Source organism: Cryptomeria japonica, chromosome 5 (assembly GCF_030272615.1).
Source record: "Cryptomeria japonica chromosome 5, Sugi_1.0, whole genome shotgun sequence".
NCBI lineage: Eukaryota > Viridiplantae > Streptophyta > Pinopsida > Cupressales > Cupressaceae > Cryptomeria > Cryptomeria japonica.
Window position 1 is genome coordinate 549,450,372 of NC_081409.1, and position 19,874 is coordinate 549,470,245.

Here is a 19,874-nt window from a genome sequence, read left to right on the forward strand (position 1 = left end):
GGCTACCTTTAGAGTTAGTAGCATAAATGCTAGAAAGGATCCAACAATAATTTGTGCATTTGTCTTGAAACCAAATAGTAAGTGTCTCCTATGAAAAATTCACTAAATGTGTAGATGACTCATCTCAAGGTTATGTTACTTTTCATAGGTATATTAATGGAGTTATTATAGTCAAATTACCTTTTTTGTACATGATTACATGTAGACTTTGTGACTTTCTTACATCATGACTTCATATCATTAAGAATATACCATGCACATAAAATGACTCATTTCATCATGAATATTTCCAAATGAAAAAAATGGAAGTACACAATTCATGAAGTTCCAAATGTGAGTGCAAAATGAGGACTAACATTCCCTTCCTTAGATCCACACATTGGAACTCTAGCAATCTTAATGATTCTAATTGGCAATGTTTGGGCCTCAAAACTCTATTAAAGAAATTTTCCTTTGTTGTTGCCTAAATGAAGTTGTTTATATCTTAACAATATTCAAGGCTTCTTTGTTTTGTCTAACTCCTTTTTCAATTACAATTGAGTATATTGATATGTATGTCAGGTGTGGATTACCATCTCAATCTTTGCATTACTTGGGAAATGTGCATAGGAAATTCATTGTGAAGCTGGTTCAATAAGACATATATCCACACATATACATAAATACATGCACACATTTTTTTTAATGATTTTTGCATCACTTTTTTATTTGTGTTCCTCCCATAAGTAGTAAATTTTTAACATCGATATATATTTGTAACAATCATCAAAAAAATATTGTCTACAGATCATCACTTGGTAGCCATACTTGCACATTTTTATTATGGATGCTATTTTGGTTTGTAACATTGTGCATGCTTTTGTCATGCATCATTGGCTACCATATAGAATAACAAACATTAAGAATCTAATGATTATTTATGCACGTATCTTAAGTTAGCAAGGTAGCTTTATGACAACATAATATTTGATAATCTATGTAGTATTTTTTGGTAAGCTATGTCTAATATAAAAATGTTTCATGTGCAGAGCTTACTCTCTCTAAGAAAGTACTCAACATGGGTCAACTCAATGAGGTTCTATCTCACCATATGATCCATCCATATTCCCAATCTTAGGAAATTAAGATAAATATTTTATACATGAAAAATGTATAATTGAAAAAAAATTGGTTTTGATTTCTTTTCTTCCATGAGAACTATAACATTTATTTCTAAAGCATATTTTATAAGGCTAACACAATGTTCATTTTCAATTAGGAGAAAATTGATTATTAAAAGTGTATATAAAAAAAAATTCTTGGTACTAACTGAGCAAACTATAGATTAAGATTTTTTGCATTAATCAAGAGAAAACTAGGTTTATAAAATTGTAGAAAAAATCATAAAAAAACAGAGATTATTTTATTTTTAAAAATCGTGTCAAATTGCAATTAAATTGAATTTAATAAATAAATGTGAATAAAAATAAACAAACAGATTGCAAATATGAACAAAAAATTAATGGAAATATCAAATATGAACTAACCTTGAAAATATCCTTCATCAGAAGCCAAAAGCTATTCTCCTACGAAATCCTATTTACTATGTCAAACATGAATTAGTTTTAGCATATGATGATGTAGACCAATCCTCACTTACAAATATGTGCTTAATAGAAGCCTTGGATTGATGAAATGATTGCAATGTGATAAAGTTTGTTGTAATTCAAGTTATTCTAAGATGATCTAAGTCCTTGTTCGTATATTTCCTTATTAGGTTGAGGATCCAAACCATAGTTACAAGACTTGATCTTGACTCAGACTCAGAATTGATTTTTGACTTAAACTTGACACCTAGACTTGGCAAAGATTCAACAAATTGAAGAAACCATGAAATATAGAGTTTTTAAAGGATTTAAAACTTTTTTCATGCACCCTTTAATAAATAAACTCTAAAGACACAATAAACTAATCAAATAGAGGCTACTTTGACCATATACATAAGTATGCATTAACATACGAGTATAAAGACAAATTTTGATTTTCAGTTGAAGGAAACAACATTGCTACATACACAAATTTAAAATCATAAGTATTGTCAAATGTATACAAATATCAAGGATTATGAAATTCATGGCATCAAAAAAATTATCGACACTAAAAATATGGCTTATAGGAGTCTGCATCACTTATCCCAGCATCACAGCGAGTTTTGCGTTGCCATCTAAGATATATCGATGATGATGCAGCCATGATAACCTTTGCCATTAGATACAATAGTATTGGGGTCAGAAAAATGAGTTATGGTACATGGAATAAAGTAGTTCATCATGGTTATCATTTATAACTTAAGGGTAGATGGTTCTTCAACATATCAAGTTGTTTTGGTGATGATAATGACTTCAAGAATGCTTTTGATGCTGGCTCTTTGATCACTTACTAGCATAAAAATTCTACTACTAAGTCTTTACCAACTTGAATCATGTTTCATCTAATAAGAACTTAGCTGATTATAATTGTTTTTCTGTTTGTATTTGCTTAATAAAATAGTCAATATGTGCTTAGCATTGAGTTGGTAAAATGTTGTGATTGACATAGCCTATCTTAAGGATGACGCCAAACATAAAAAGAACTGAAATGTCACAAAAAAAGAGTAGGAAACAAAGTTTCTTACCCTGAATAAATTTAAAACTCCAGAAGAGAAAGGACTGGGCTTCTCTTCAATGTTACATTCTTGGTTCCTTTTTGAGAAGTTCAAGGATTCAGAAATTTTCCTTTTGCTCTTCAATTGGCTCCAAATGCACAATCTCCTATCCACATGTTGCAAGTCTATAGGGATTTCAACTAAGGAGTATTTAATCAAATGAGTGGATCATAATGACCCATCCAGGGTTTCCATTATTAAGTCCAGCAAGTAGATAACCAAAGATCTGTTCAAAAATACCAAAAAATGTGGAGACTGTTTCCAGCTAGTACTCTTTTTCCTCAATGATTTGGGCTTAGCAAAAAGAATTCATCAACTTTCAATGATCCAATTTGGGTCATCCGTGGTTTGTTGTTAATATTGAAGGTGGTTATTATAAGGAGAATGTTCTTCTCAACTTGGGCTTCATGAATGAGTTTTTCAATAAATTTGTTTTTTTTTATCAACTATTGTTATACTTGTACCATTTTCTCTTTTGTGACCAAGAATTGGTTTTTCAATTCTTGTAACTCCCTAGGCCATTTATCCAAATCAAAAAGGTCACTTTGCTCGTGTTTCTACTTCAACTTCTAAATAGGCTTCAATGCCTATTAGAATAATTAATTTTTTTAGTCAGTTACCTTTTTTCTATTAATGGTCATTTAGTTCATCATTTAGCTTTTTAGTTCATTTAGACTTTTAAGTGCAACTATTGCTTCTTTTATAAGAACACGTAGTTTGCTTTTTAGATTTTAGCTTTTTCACTTTATTTAGCGTTTTAAGCTTTTTAGCTTCATGTTGAAGCTTTAGTTTTAGAACACCATCTTGTAATTCCTTTATATATGGTTGTATATTCATAATTAATTCATTCAATTATTTTTCATGGTATCAGAGCAAGTCGATGGGCTTTTTTAGGATTTATCGAATATTTTAATAAAAATTCAACACCTTCTATCTGGAATATTTTAAAAAAAATTTTAATGAAAAAAATGTTTGAAGATTTTTTCGAGCTTGGTCAAGAAGTAAAATTTAATAATTCGAAAAATTCTTTTTAGTGAAATTTTTTCCAAAATCGCGGATATTTTTCATGGATCTATAGGTTTGTGGTTCTGTTTTCAGAGGTCCGTTTTTTTTTGGTGGGCATGTTTGTGAAAATTGTTGGTCGTTTTTTTCTCACATGAGTTAGGGTATGTGTCTAAAGATTCGCGATTTTTTTCTGAAGGGAAATCGTGCGTTTTTTTTTCTTCCACTCACGCTGCAAATTCATGTGAAAATAGCACAGGTCTTTTTCATGACGTGTTTGCAGATTGTGGCCCTCGTTGATTGGTTTTTTGTGTTGCGTTGCGGGTTTCTTCTATGACCTGGACCTTTATTTTTCCCAACCTTTATGCCCAAGATTTATTTGGGTGGCGGCGACAGTTTTTTTTGCGTTTTTCTTGGTTTTTTAGGTCTGCGGGTTTCATTTTGTTTTTTGTGCACATTCACACATGGCCTTGCCCGCGATTTACTATCTGCAATTTATGTTTTTTTTTAGCAACGTGATTTTTGCATTTTTTTCGGCTCTTTTTCTATGTTTGTGATTTTGTAAGACTTTTTTGAGTCGTGCAAAGGTCTTCAACCAACATTTGGTCTTTGTTCGGGCATGCAGTGTTTCATGTTTTTTTATAATAATTTTTTTATCCTCAAAAAAAATTATTTGTTTGTTTTTGCAATGGGTTGTTTCCACAGTTCACGAGGGCTCACTGATTTTTATGGGTTTTTTTTAATAATTTTTTTCCTCAAAAAATTATTTTTGGGTTTTTATGATTTTTCCCCAAAAAAATTATTTCTGGGTTTTGATAATTTTTTCCACAAAAATTATTTATGGGTTTTATTAATTTTTTTCACAAAAATATTTTTTTGGTTTTCTGGTTTTTTTCCATAAAAAATAATGGCTAGGTTTTAATTATTTTTGGGGTTTATAAGTTTTTCCCTTAAAAAATTATTTTCTGGGTTTTTCAGGATTTTTTCCTCAAAAATTGTTCGTAGGGTTTATAATTTTTCCTTAAAAATTATTATCTGTAATTCACGATGTTTGTGTGGGATTTTGTTATTCTAGGGTTTTACCGTTTTTCCACAAAAACAATGATTTCTAAGCTCAGTTTTATGGGTTTGTCAATTTTGTCCTGTAAAATCGTGAATACTCTTTTGGAGGTTTCTTGTTTTAGGATTTGATAGTTTTTCCTCAAAAATCGTTCTTTGCTGCAATTTGTTTTGGGTCACACCTGGAGTTGTTGGGGCCAACATTTGCAACTGTGGTATCTTGTAGTCTATTTTGGAGTTGCTAGAGCAAACAGTGCTCAATTGTCTTTTGCAAAAGTTTTTACAGTTTTTGCTAAAATCATGTTTGTTGCTCTTTGGAGGGTTTGCCAATTTTTCCTCAAAATCATGGTCTTAGTTTTTTTGCTTCTGTAATTTGCATGCGAGTGTTACATTAGTTGGATGAAATCAGCTATTCTTAGTCATTAACACTTTGCAAATGTTGGGAGGGTCTCCACAGCAGCATAGTGTTCTTGCGTTTGTGATCAAAAGACTTGTAGTGTCTTATGTCGGGTACTTAGTTGATACAATAACCATTAAGGGAGGGTATTAGAATAATTAATTCTTTTAGTCAATTACCTTTTTTCTATTAATGGTCATTTAGTTCACCATTTATCTTTTTAGTTCATTTAGACTTTTAAGTACAACTATTGCTTCTTTTATAAGAACACATAGTTTTATGTTTAGATTTTATCTTTTTAGCTTTATTTAGTGTTTTAAGCTTTTTAGCTTCATGTTGAAGCTTTAGTTTTAAGGTTCATTCTTTTTGAGAACATCGTCTTATAATTCCTTGATATATAGTTGTATATTTGTAATTAATTCATTCAATTATTTTTCAATACCTTCTAAGTGGAGCTCCTTTGTAAAATACCCTGGTAAATTTGACCTTGTTGTGATGATTTGAGCTCCAAGGAATATTGTCAAACACTTGTCTTGCAAAGTCTGTACTTGTTGTTCTTTGTTTCAGTTTGTTTGGTTTTGTTTTGATGATTGCCAATGATGACCAAATGCTTAAAAAATTAATGTAAATAAGCTTAACAAATAACAAAGATGCAATGCAAGACCTCTCTTTTGGATTTCCAATGGCTTATGAAGATTGAAAATGATTGTAACTAATTCCTACAGCCAATAAGCATTTCTACAAACACTTGGCATGCATACTAGTGATTCAATATAAGCTGAAATGAATAACTACAGAAAAGACATTTCATCAAATAGTTATTGTGCAACCTTGTAACTCCTTATTTTCAAAAGGCAAAGCCAAGTACAATGTGCCAAACTATATAATGTTAATATATATAATGAGAAACCTGAAACGTAATGGCAGTTTGCTGTTGAAAATACTTGATGGCGCGCTTGCTGGTAAAGAGTTCTTCAATTTACAATGTTTGTCCCTTTTAATTTGCTCTCAAACCCTGCTATAATATTCTGGGAAAAATATGCAATTGATAATACGAATTTGTGTGCAAACCCTAGCTGCCATTATGCTAAAAGTATGAATTAAGAACCTGCAATAAACTCTGTAGTGATTCCTGAGTGAAACCACCTCACAATGGTGTTTGGGTTTCCATCCAACACCAAGAAATCCAAGGGTTTTCGTCCTTAGAACAATCCAGTCACTGATTTCCAGTAACAGTGGAGAAATAGCTTCAATGAAATAATCTCATAACATGCTCTTGAAAGAAGACAAGGTTTGTTTATAAAGACTCCTCAAAATCCAAATCAATCTCCACGCTCAATGTGGGATAAATCCTCCTTTACTTTTAATTCCTCCTTATGAAGTCGGCCATCTAGAATCTTCTAATAAATCATTAATAATATAATTTTATATTTGCACTTTATGTCATCTAATTTCCTCCTTGGCTAGGCGCTCGATAATTTATTAAAACATGGCCCCATTTTGATGATTAGTATGACCCTTTCTTTATGAAATAATAATAACTTATAATATAACATTAAATGGCCTCATAATAAAATTTATTAATAAAGTTATCACTTTATTAATAATCAAATAAGCATAACTCCATGATCAATCAATATTTCTTCATTTTGTCTGCACTGGGGAGTTGACCATTTTGTCTTCTTTGCAACCCACCGACTAACTGAAAATAGAAAGGGTCCCTCTCGATCGCCTCCTAACTTAGTATAAATAGTAAGTATATGAAATTGAGCCCAAACGAAGTCCAATCTGAACCAAACGAAGACCAAACTGGAACATACTGAATTTTAGAAAACGCAATCAAGATAGATCGATCCCCAACAAAGATCCCATCAAATCCTATAGCCAAAGAGGTTTATGATTCTTTAGTTACCACTACCAACGAAGGGCTACCATCGCACAAGAAAGATAGAAGCAAGAAGCTTGAGAGCTCCTCAAGTGGTGTTCTACCCATCTCTTCTCAAAAGAAAAAATGAAAAGTCACCCAACAATATAAAGAATCAAGAAAATCAGCATGTCTTAGTGTAGACTTGAAATTTAGGAGAAGAACCATAGAGAAACGAGAGCCAAAGAGGCAGCTCGAGAAGTTGCCAATGCTACACAAAAAAACTTGGAGATGTCATGTTCTAGGAAGTAAAAGAATAAAATATGAAAGTCCTTTCATGAAAGATTCAAGGGCTTTATTGTCCTCACAAGTGAAACATCCTCAAAAATCACCTCAAGGATCTTAGCCTAGATATTCAATCGTTATGAGAAACGAAAATACATAAAGTTCCCAAACCACTCTTTTTGATGTTTTTAGGTTTCATTGGGAAATTGCTGCTAAAATGAGATTCTTTGTTTGGGTATATTATGCAATTACAAGTATGGATTGGACTTCACAAATTGAGGTATAAGCAGTTCGCTTAGATCTTAATGCTAATAGAGGAATAAAAGAGTGTTTCTTTCAAATTTGTTTTGAAACAACTGCCAAAAAGAGGCATTCATTCCAATATTCATATAGAATAGCATACAGACAATGCCTAACCTCCTAGATAGATAGCTAACAATATTGAGATTATTCTCTACACACCAGTTTGGATAGATAGCATATAGATAGATAGTTAACAATATGGTATTAGTGTTGTGCTTGCACGTTCTTTCTCACATCTAAGTGATTCTCTACATAGCTCTATCATAGAGTGTCATGTAGTTAGATCATCAACGCCATTGAATCCAAATTGGTGAATAACAATAACTTCATTCTTTTCGCAAATTTTTTGCTCTTATAATTTTTTGGAACTCTTTTCTATATAGATTTTTGGGTTAAAAAGAAATTCTTTTAGAAGAGATCTAAATGACTCCCCTAGCCATTTCATGTTTTGTGTAAATATACATATTCGCAGGAAAATCTTGGCCATTGTGACCTGGTTTCAATATTTTCGTGGAAAATTTCTGCCCATTGCAAACCAAATCTCTTTTTGCACGTTTTGTGGGTTTTGACAAACTGTAATCTGCCTATTTGCATGCTGGGGGACATTTGGTTTCAGTCAGATTTGTAGTATCTATATATAATAATGGGAGATTTAAAGGCATGGGATACAACTATACCATGAGTTTGGTAGCATTTCATACGACCAATCTTTACTCACGTGTCCTCTCTACCGAACCAAGCTGCAAATATACACAAAAAAGGCATCCAAATCTGCCCCTCCCAATGGTATTTCTAAAGACATTCATAAGAAATGCACAAGGAGTCCAAATGGGCCATGGCATGAGTGCTTGCAACAGGGTCAAGCTTGACTTTTCTTTTGAGTGGATCAGTGGATGAGAGCGTAAAGATATGGCAGGGTGACGAATTGGAGGGGGGTGTGCAATATTTGGCACTCATTAGGAGTGTTGGTGGTTAGTGACACATCCAACAGGCTCAATTGTGACCTCCCATAACCAATATAATTTCTAGGTCAATATGATTTGATGGCATTTGGCAGAAGGCATTTTACTTGGTCCATTCACATCATGGAGTCCTTGCCTCCGTTGACAACTTCTATCTTAGTTGCAAGGAGGTGCTAAGATCTATGGTGGCAAATCAACAATAAAGGTAAGTGATGGCCGATAGGTGATGACAGCCATGGGTTTGTCCAACCTGTTGATGTGTTTTTTAGCACAATTGAACACAGAATAAAATACCAAAAGTATTCTATCCTCTCTTGATCAAAATCTTCTTGGATGCTAAATTATATGATCAACCAAGACAACTCCAAGGTTTCTGTAGTCAAATCATGACATGTGGATAGCTCAATTGGTTGATGTGATTGTTGGTAATCCAAGGGGGCTTACGTTGAATACTCGAATGTTGAACATTTGGATGTTGTTGGAACTTAGATTCTAACTTTTTGCCTGGAAAAATAAAATGGCAAAAGACAAGTTTCAAGTGGTCTATACTATTCCTAAGAATTTGAGAACAATGAACAATCTTTGGTGAAACTCGACTAAGCCTTGCTTTGACATGCAAAGTAACAACTCTGCAAAGCTTAATGCAATCTTCTAAGGAAAGCAGGTGATGTTCAAATTGACTATCTATTCAACAAGGATATTATCAAGGCGATGCATATCAAGGTACGAATAGCAATTGAAGTTAAGCTCATTCAAGGATTCCATTTGACCACACAAGGCAAACTTACAATCAGCAAATTGCTAGTGGTATGGATAAATGAATTTCACCATTAATCATTCACAAGTCTTATCATTCATCTAATCGACATGAAAGCAAATGAATTGTGAAGTAGAGACCATGCAACTTGTTGAAATGACACATTAATTCACCATAGCTTCAATGAAATCATATGCTCTTTACAACAAGATTTTGGCAACAATCTTTGCCTTCTCCTAATCTAATTTTTATTCTAAATGCTAACTATTTTCTATTCTTCTACTATTGTTAACTTCTTATTATTAACCTCTTATTATCCTTGCAAATGAGAAAACTGAGCCTTATATAGATAGCCCTTTACAATGAATGGCTCAGATTGATTCATAATCAATGGCCAAGATTACAAGATGGAAACCCTAATTAGGGTTTGTTACAACAAACTCCTCTGACCAATGAGAAAATTACATTTAGGTTCAATATTGAATGTGAACCAATAGAAAATGAGGGTAGGTAGCTCAAAGTTTGTGCCTCCATAAGATGAGTTAGGTGCGTTGCATCTAGACATGTTGATGTGGAACCTCTTGATTGGTGGAATCACGACAAGGACGCCACTTCAATTTGTACTTGTAGACTTGATAGATCAATACAAAGTGTTTGAAAAATATCTCTTGATACTCAACATTATTCAATTTACTCAATGATGATGATGATTGATCTTCCCTTATTCATGATCTTAGTCTTGTCATTTCTTGGTGTCGTTCTTGACTTCATGTTGTGGAATCCTTGATTTCTCATCACTTCCATTTAGTGTGAACCTTGATCTTGATGTTGTCTTGTTGCTGAACCTAAGTCCTTAATGCTAATGCTGTTCGTCTCCATCTTGACTTTTGATGTTGATCCTGTACATTGTATGAGACCTGCAAGAACAAGGAGAACATCTTAAAGAATAATTACAAATGAAGAGTAATACTTGAAAACTTCTAAAGAATGTATATATAACAGCCCTCACTACTCTTGGAAATGACTATTGAAAGTCTGATTTTGAGTTCAAGAACTGTGAATTAGGATCAATCCTCTGACTTGTAGTTCTGATTTGTGAATTAGGTTTGCATCTCTAATTCTCAAGTTAATTTCAGATCTGATGATGCACAGAATTTCACCAAATTTCGTCTATGTTGCCCTCAATTTGGACTGAAAATTTTCCAAACTAGGACAAAGATCCCTCTAATCAAGTTCGCCTTTCTTGAAAGTGTATTTTGATCAATGAAATGATCAAAATCTGTTGTCCAAATCGCTGATCTTCTTTGTCAAATTGCTATCTTGATGATGAAAATTGCTGGTCTGGGCGTGTTTCTTTTGTATGCTGAGGTGCAGATGAGAATTATGTTAATTGGATTGCTTTGAAGTGTGATAAAATGAATTACAAATACCCCACTTTATAGGCGCTAAGGGCTAAAAGTCACCACTTTTCACTTCAACTTCTCATTAGGCCAACTTGTTTAGATCAAATAAAATCTTCTTGCTGAGCGCTTTACCCTTGAGGCAGCCAACTTCTTCTCCTTGTCAAATCCATGATTGTCCTTTCAATTGCACAAAATTTTCAGCATTTAGGCTCTCATTTGTACCTATGTTAAATCGTCTTTTCATATTTCATTTGTACTTTGTGTTCTCAAAAAATTACTTTGTGAAATTCATTGGTCTGATTGATTGTTTATCTTTCCTTGATCAATCTTTTATTCTCATTCGCATTTTGCCCTCTTGTGCTCACTTGTGCAATCCAATTGAAATGATCAACTTTTGATCATCTTCAATTTATCATTTGTGAATTTCTCCAAAACAATCGCCTATCTCTCTTTCTTTTGTATCACTAAATCTTGATCATCATTTTCAATTTCATTTGCATTGGTAAACTTGGGTGGTATCCTTGAGTTCATTTGGACTTTGATATCCTCGGCAGCTTTTGCATCTTCATTTAGACTTGATATCCTTGGCGGCATTTGCATCTTCATTTGGATTTCTTGACTTGAGTGGCCTTTTGAGCTTCATTTGAACTTCTTGACTTGAGTGGCTTTTTGAGCTTCATTTGGACTTCTTGACTTGAGCGGCTTTTTCTCCTTCATTTGGACTTGACATCTTGGGCAGCTTTTTTTGTGTTCATTTGGACTTGATGATCTTGGCAGCCATTTGGACTTGATGAAAACCTCTTTCATTTGGACTTAGAAGCTCTTTCATTCGAACTTGATGAAAACCTCTTTCGTTTGGACTTAGAAGCTCTTTCATTTGGACTTGATGAAAACCTCTTTTGTTTGGACTTAGAAGCTCTTTCATTTGGACTTGATGAAAACCTCTTTCATTTGGACTTAGAACCTCTTTCGTTTGGACTTGATGAAAACCTCTTTCGTTTGCACTTAGAAGCTCTTTCATTTGGACTTGATCAAAACCTCTTTTCTTCATTAATCTCAAACTGGAATGGGGCGGCATTTTGACATCAATTTGTACCAAGTTCGTTTCATGTTTCATTTGTACCACTTCTAAGTCTTAAATTTTCAAACTTGAAGGGCAGCATTTGGACATCCATTTGTACCAAATTCGTTTTGGCATTTCACGCTTCTCATTTGCACAAACGTGAACCTGCTAAGCAAACATTTGTCAAAGTGATCTCTTAGAGAGAACTCGTGCCTTAGTCTATTTTTCTCATCAAAACTTGAACTTAACCTATGAAATTTCACAATTTATCCATCTTTGAAAGCAATTTTTTTGATGACTCCCTTATTCCAACCTATGTCAATCCAAAGCCCCAATTCATGCCATTTCAAACCCTAAGACCTTTTCTTACAAATTGACAACTTTCAGCAACACTAACCACCTTAACAAGGTTGGCAATACAACCTCAATCCTGACTTGACAAGACATATTCACTTCTCATAAGCAAGGGCTAACAACTACCAAACTTACCAAGCTAAGACGACCTAACTAAACACCTAAGCCTAAGCAAAAGGTGGGGGTCCCAATTTGCAATGGGGCGATGTGTGAAAACGTCACAACACAACCATGCCTAAAACTCTTTAATTTCTTATTTGAAAATAGCCTCTAAAGAAAAACAGAGGGAAATGACCCAATGAGAGCAAGTAGTTTGTATGTTAGACATTTCCTTACAACTTGACGACACAGGCAAACTTTACAAGGTGATAGTGATCTTGTTGAGAACACGGTTATATTGAGAGGGGGTGGGTGTAATGTCCCCTTTTCCGCTCTAGTTTGTTTTGGGGACTTTTGGCCAATTCCGAGACTTGTTGGTCAGTCAGAGGCAGAATTAGGGTTTCCTATTTTCTAGGAGGATGTATTGGCATTTTTGGTGGCTTGTATGTTGGAATGTTACAGTCCTGATTCTAGATTCCTTCTGGGTTTTTAGAGAGCTTCGTGATGGTGTGAAATGTAATTGAATTTGAGGACTTTTCCGAACTTACTATTTTTAGTAAGTGGGGGCAAGGACAACTTACTTTTCTGGGTTTTCCTGGGTTTTCAAAGAGCCTCACGATGGTGTGACATGTAAATGGATCTAAAGACTTTTTCGGACTTGCTATTTTTAGTAAGTTGTGACAACTGCTCAATATGTGGTTAAGTTGAATTTGGACACATACTATTTTTAGCAGTATGCTATTTTTAGTAAGTGCTATTTTTAATAAGTGACAGTTGCTTCCCGGTTTGTGCCCTAACGGAGTTTGGCGACACTTACTATTTTTAGGGTTTTGGGTTGAGCTAGTGCAACACAGGCTATTTATGGCAGTCCAGCTTGGTATGATGATCCAGAGATTCAGTTTTATTTTTGTTAGGCAAATGGGATTCAGCTTCTTCAGTTTGATTATATGATCAAATGGACCTAGTCATTTATTAATTAAATGACTTAAATTATTTCTGCTTTTTGGGGGCATCCATCTTAAAAATATTTTATTAAAGATTTTAATCTTTAAAAATGTGTAAACAAGTGCTTATGTTGGGCGATTCCTTGTTGAGGAAAAATGTTTTATTAAGTGAAATATTAGCTAACGCATAATGGACGCCTAAGGGAGAAATAAGTTAATTTTGCAATATATTTCACTTATTCATATTGGACGCCTAAGGAGGAATAAGTTGATTTTATAATATAATGCAAACTATCACCTTTGGATGCCACATTATGCTTTATTGATATTTTTATAAAGTATATTTGCCTCTTAGTGAAGGTCAATTTGGGGAAAAGGAGAAATGAAATGTAAATTTCAAAATAATATGAAGTGAATGTGCATTTGGGTTTGGCATCCATTTGGAGGGAATGCGAATTTGAATTTGGAGACACAGAAAGCTATAAATAAGAGTGTTGGGCTCTTGTTTTGGTATCCAAGAATTTTATAACGAAGTGTTGTCGAAATACTCTCAGACTCTTGCTTTGAGGAATGCATACCTCCTAGTGCCTTCAGTATCATGCTTGAGAGATAGCACCTAGCTAAACTTGTGACTGTTTATCATCCAGAGGAGAGGATTGAGCTCAACGAAGATGAAGATTTTTGTGGTTTTCTGATTTTGGAGTGTTGTTAGTGTGCATTCAGTTGCTGGTTTGGTGTGGCTGTAGCATGTTTTCGCTCATAACTCTTTTTTCATGGTTTAGCTCATTCTGGGTAGTGGCTCGTTCTTTTCCTATACCCTAGGCGATAATGTTTGTAAGTTTGTAGTGCTTATTGCTGAGTATTTGTTTTTAAAATGCAAATCGTACTTCTGCCTTGGACGTACTATGTTGGGATGCCTGGGAATGTGTGCATAAATTAATTTAGGGTTTTCGGTGCAGTTTGTTGGTTCTAATCTCATCACTTGCTTTGTGTCTTTCATTTGCATCCATTTTGGGGTCTTTCTGTTGAGTGTGGGTTGAGTTGTGAACTTTTTGGTGGGTTCATAGGCTGCTGGTCTATGTTGTTCCAGCGTGTGGTTTGCATATCTAATTCTAAAATTGTTAGTGTGGAGGGTGTTCTTGGTGCGGATGGTTTGTATTGGTTTTTGAAGTGCCTATCTTTCATTTGTAGCTGTTGGACTTGTTATCAACACTTGATTTACCATTCATATTCATCTTGTAATGTTGGTTAGTAGTACTAACAGCAAATTATGTATTGTAAAGTTGATTGGTAGTACTAACAGCTATCTATTTCCGGATTGTTGCTCAGGACCCACTAAATAAGTGGAAGACGCTGGCTTGCCGCCTTTCTTTATTATTGTAACACTGCCCTCCCGTTGAATAAGCGGTTGAGTAGATTGCAATTCCATTTTTAGTCTTCCCATTGGATATGTGGTCGAGTGATTGTTGCTATTTACCAGTTCCTTGTAATCTTGTAATTGTTTGGTTGCACCGCCAAACTACTGTGGAAGTTCTATCACCCATTGGATAAGCGGAAGGGGTTGGCTTGCCGCCCAATATTGTACTTTGCATTGTAATTTCTAGCAAATCATTGAGCTAATGATCCCCTTAGCACCGTATGTCCTCACCTTCCCACATTGGGCTCTTGGTGATCAGAAAGTGGAAGGGTACTTTCAGTATTATTTCTGATTTTCATTTACTAATCCTAACAGGTGCTTGTGGTGTTGTAACTGGAAAAGATTTGGAAAAAATAAAGGGGAATATTTCAGTGGTGGGGGGGACCGGGGGGGGGGGGGGGGGGGTTGTTGGGGTGAATCAGTATAACGTCAAACTTTCACTTTTTCAACTTAATGACAAAAGCACATAACTTAATCCCAAACCATATTCATTTCATATAAACATTCACATGAAATTTAACTACCATGTAACACAAGTAGAACATAGGATATATATGTGGAAACCCTTAGAGGAGAAAACCATGGTAAAATAGCTTCCTTATATATAGAAAACTTTTTTTACAAATTCGTCAGTATCAACTCACTAGAGGTACCAACCCCTCATTCTGTTTGTGAGACACTTTCCCATTAGAGGCACCAACCCCTTATTCTAATTGGTGAGCACCAACTCACTAGAGGCACCAAACCCTCATTCAGTTAGAGGCACCAACCCCTCGTTCAAATTCCACCTTTTAATGGATGATGGATGATCCTATTGTTCTCAACTTGTTCTTGAAATCTGCTATGAAATATCTATAAGTCTGCCACAATCCTCTCTTCAGTAGTATGATGAAGTTCTTTATATCATCCTCAATTCTTAAATCTGCTACAAAATCTGATTTGAATGTTTGACCAACTTTTGACTATTAAACTGTCATGGACTCTCTTACACTTTTCTTCTTATATTCTGATCATAAATTTTTCATAATTGTAATAATAATTCTGTCACAAATCTCCTATAGACATCACCTTAAATCTGAGAATAGTTTTCATATAATTCTTCCTCTCTCAAATGATGTATGCACTCCTCTTTATCTTCTTATCATTTTCAGACTCCATACACATTTACATCAAATCTGCCTTACAAGATATTTCATTTATCCACTTTAAATTCTTCCTTCAAATATTCTTTTCTTTACTCATATGAGATATATCTTCTTTATCACACTCACTCACACACAACTCCTCACTTCTTTATCAAATCAATTCCCTTTATATATCTTCTTATCTCTTAGAGACGTAACCTTTAGAATAGATATCTCTTTTAAAAGAGATTTGTCTTTTGAATCACTAATTGCATCACTTAAAGAGAATATGTTAACTCTTTTAAGCATCGAACCTTGTTTTGGGTATTAATTTATTGTTTTCTTTTACGAGTCAATCAACATATAGATCACATTCTTAGCAAATTATATCTTTTTTAAATTGCATTACTAATAGAAATCACATCTTCTTGTTAACATTGTTTCATAAAGATAACATCCTACCAAACTGCAGTCGCACCTTTCTAAAATCACACCAAAGAAGATCACTGTCTTTGTTTGTTATCAAATCGCATTACTTAATTAAATCACTACCATTTATTGATCATTGTTTATGATCAATATAATCACTTTAATGATACTCAATGCTTATTGAAATAGACACCATAACCTCACCATTATTTTATCAATTCACTGACTTGTCATTATCGTTGAAGTATTTTTGAGATCACTGCATACTTAATACATGGTGCCATTTTTCATCTGCATTAGTTATGGATAGATGAGTCACACCAAAACAGAACTTGCACTGCTTATTGATGCCAGAGAATCCGAGTCAACAAAGGCAATCCGCATCAATCAAATAATTTTGTATTGTTGTTGGAGTTGTGGTTTTGGGTTTTATTTTTCAGTTTTTGGGAAATAAGACATTTTTAGCATTGTCTTCTATTTCAATTTATGCCAGCAAATTCAAATAAATCTATATACATGGGACATTGGGAAACACTAAAATCTGTGTATATTATCAATGAAGCAAGCAATTTAGGAATATAATAAAAAAATAATCAGAAGTTGAAGGGACCATGTGGGTGACTGAAGGGTAAAGATCAGAACCAAAATTGCGTGGGAAGTCAGAGAGGGGGCAGATGAAATGAAAAGACAAAATTCCTTTTAGAAGTTCTTTTTGTGGTTAGAAAAAAAGACACGGTGAAGAAAGAAATGAACGGTCGGTAAGTGGAAGAGGAAGATGGGGGTGTGTGGCAAGCTGGAAACACACAACTCACACAGCTGCATGGAGTAAGGGAGAGGAAAAAAAGTTAAGGCAACAGATTCAGCCATAGTAAATAACAAGAACATCACCGTGCATTGATCAGAATAGGGGAAAGGAAAAGCAAGAAGATTGCAGCCATGGGGCCAGAAAAGAATGTGCAAGGAGGGGTATAAGAAACGGGACTCGGACTCGGACTCGGCAAGGCCGAATTGGACTCGGACTCGGGACTTGGCGTCAGACTCGGCTGGACTCGGGAAAGTTAAAAACTCAAGAAATTTAGAGATTTTTAAAGATTTAAAACTTGTTTCAGACACCCTTTATTGAATACACCTTAAAGACACAATAACATCATCAAACTCGGCTCATTTGATTACATACACAAGTATACATCAATCACATAAGCATAAACGCAAATTGTAGCTGAAGAAAATAACAAACATAGATATATAAATATTGTCAAATGTATACAATATTACAAAACTCATGGAATAAAAAATCCATGTCATCATATGATCATCATCAAATGTTTCATACAAATACCAAAGGTAAATACAACTACAAGCCTATGGCTCAGAGGAGCGTGCACCCTCTCGCCCTGGCCCCCTGCGAAGGCGTTTAAGGTAGGTTCTGGATGATTCAACAGCCATAGTCGCTCCCCGTGACACCATGCCATGCTCACCAACATCAGGAACAACTGTGTCACTCTGAGTCTCAGTATTTCCTGTCTCTGCTCGTGCTCTCTGCTCCTCCTTTGCCATGGCTACAACCTCAGCCTCTATATCTACCTAGTCGATCCAATCAATGTCATCATCACTAAAGATAGCTGCAGGAATCTCAAGATCTGTCTGACTCTCATTGGCCCACTCTGCTTCAAGATCAACCTCATCTAGAATGATAAGAGAGATGTCAACTAATGCATTCTTTCTCATTCTCAGGCGGAGGTTGTAGTGAACAAAGACAAGATCATTCATCTTCTCCACAGATAATCTATTGCGCCTCTTGTAGTGTATGTGCTCAAACATACTCCAATTGCGCTCACAACCTGATGCGTTGCATGGTTGGCTCAAGATGCGAATGGCCAACTTCTGAATATCTGGTGTCGTTGGGCCAAAAAAGCTCCACCAATGATCTGAGTTTGAAATGAGAAAAATAAATAAAATCAGTCTCACTCATGAACTCATTTAACAAGTTATAATATACAAAAAAACTAAAATTAAGCCTTACAATTTATTTTTACCTGGCATCATAGTTTTCCTATCGTCTTTGGCGACAGGACGAGAGAAGGTCTCCCCTTGTGCATCTAAGAACAACTGTAGCTCTCGAATAAGCTCTATCTGAGAAGTACCAGCAAGTCCCATCGTCTCCATGATTGAGTATAGCCCATTAAGGACCTCCACATCAGCCTTGAAAGAAGGGATAAAACAGAATGTCGGATTCAGATTCAGATAATAGGCTGCTGCATGGATAGGCCTATGAAGCTGATGATGCCATCTCCTATCAATGATCTCCCAAATGGGACCATACTTGCTCTCATCTCCTCCATAGACGAATCTGATGCCCTCCTTCGCCCTATCTATGCCCTCATATATATAGCCCATTGCGGGCTTATCTCCATCCGCAACTCGCAACGAAACCACCAAGGGCTTAACAAACTGCAAAATTGAAAATATTGTGTAATTTAGAAAAATGAGCAAAAAAGAGAATACATATAATAAGTTATAAAACATGAAGTTAAATTGTAGAATTTATAAAAAAAATTACCTTCACTATCTCATCACAACGGACCCAAAAGTCTTGCTCATCAAAAATGCAGTCTGCCATATCTTTCCCTACAGGGGTGATAGCATAGGATGAGGAAGACCACTCCTCACCAACAATCATACGTCTCAAGGCAGACTTAGACCTAAGCATGGACTGCAATGTGAGGAAGTTTGTGGCAAATCTTGTGATTCCTAGACGATGCAACTCCTTCTGCTCTATGTATTGTCTCATAAGAGACAACACCCATGAATGATTATATACAAATTTGCAGACATTTCTTGCCCTTTCTACACATCTCTTGACCCATGGGATTTTTCCAATATCCTCCAACATGAGGTCAATGCAATGAGCAGCACATGGAGTCCAAACTATAGATGGGTGCCTCTCCATCAATAGTCTACCTGCAGCAACATAATTTGTTGCATTGTAAATTGTAATTAATGGAGGTACAAACTACAATATAGTAATTAATTTGCAAACAAAATTAGTTTGTAATCAAAAGTTTACTCGCAACAACATAATTTGCTGCATTGTCAGTCACCACCTGTACCACGTTCTCCTCACCCACCTCATCAATCACCTCCTCTATCTGCTCACATAGGTAGGTAGCATTCTTGCAATGGGCGGAGGCATCAATGGACTTGATGAAAACGGTGCTCCCTAAAATAAAAAAATAAAGCTAGGTCAATGATCATTCAATAAACCATTAGATAAAAAATAAAAAATTAAAGACTATATGAAACTAAAATTAATCAATCACCTGCAGAAGAAACAAGAAAATTAAAGAGAGTTCTATTTCTCATATCCGTCCAACCATCAGTCATGATGGTGCAACCTTTAGTGCTCCATATCTGTCGTTCTAAATCCTTCTTCACATCATCCACCATTTGAGACAAAATGGGTCCCCTCAAATCACTCTCACTAGGGGCTTTGAACCCTGCCTCGCATATGGTAAGGGCATCAACCATTTCTTGCCAATAAGGAGACCTATCGCAAATAAACTCAATGAGATAAGTATAAAAATTCAATGAGATAAGTAAAATATAAAAATTAAAACAATCAAACATAAAAGTTATAAAATATTCACCTGGCTACAAAGAATGGAATACTCCTGTAGGTCCAAAACCTGCCAACTGCCATTTTAGCAGCATCATGGACCTCCTTGTTCC

The 19,874-nt window shown here is 34.9% G+C and overlaps 1 protein-coding gene across 3 annotated transcripts in view; it reads left to right on the forward strand.

Moving 5' to 3' along the window:
• The window catches only part of LOC131063487 (cytochrome c-type biogenesis ccda-like chloroplastic protein 2), a 248,932-nt gene that overhangs the window by 209,776 nt on the left and 19,282 nt on the right, over window positions 1-19,874 (forward strand). For all 3 annotated transcript variants that reach the window (XM_057997339.2, XM_057997332.2, XM_057997322.2), the window contains one exon: window positions 1,029-1,075. In XM_057997339.2, coding sequence (XP_057853322.1) covers window positions 1,029-1,075 — 47 coding nt within the window. The remainder of the gene's footprint in view (window positions 1-1,028; window positions 1,076-19,874) is intronic.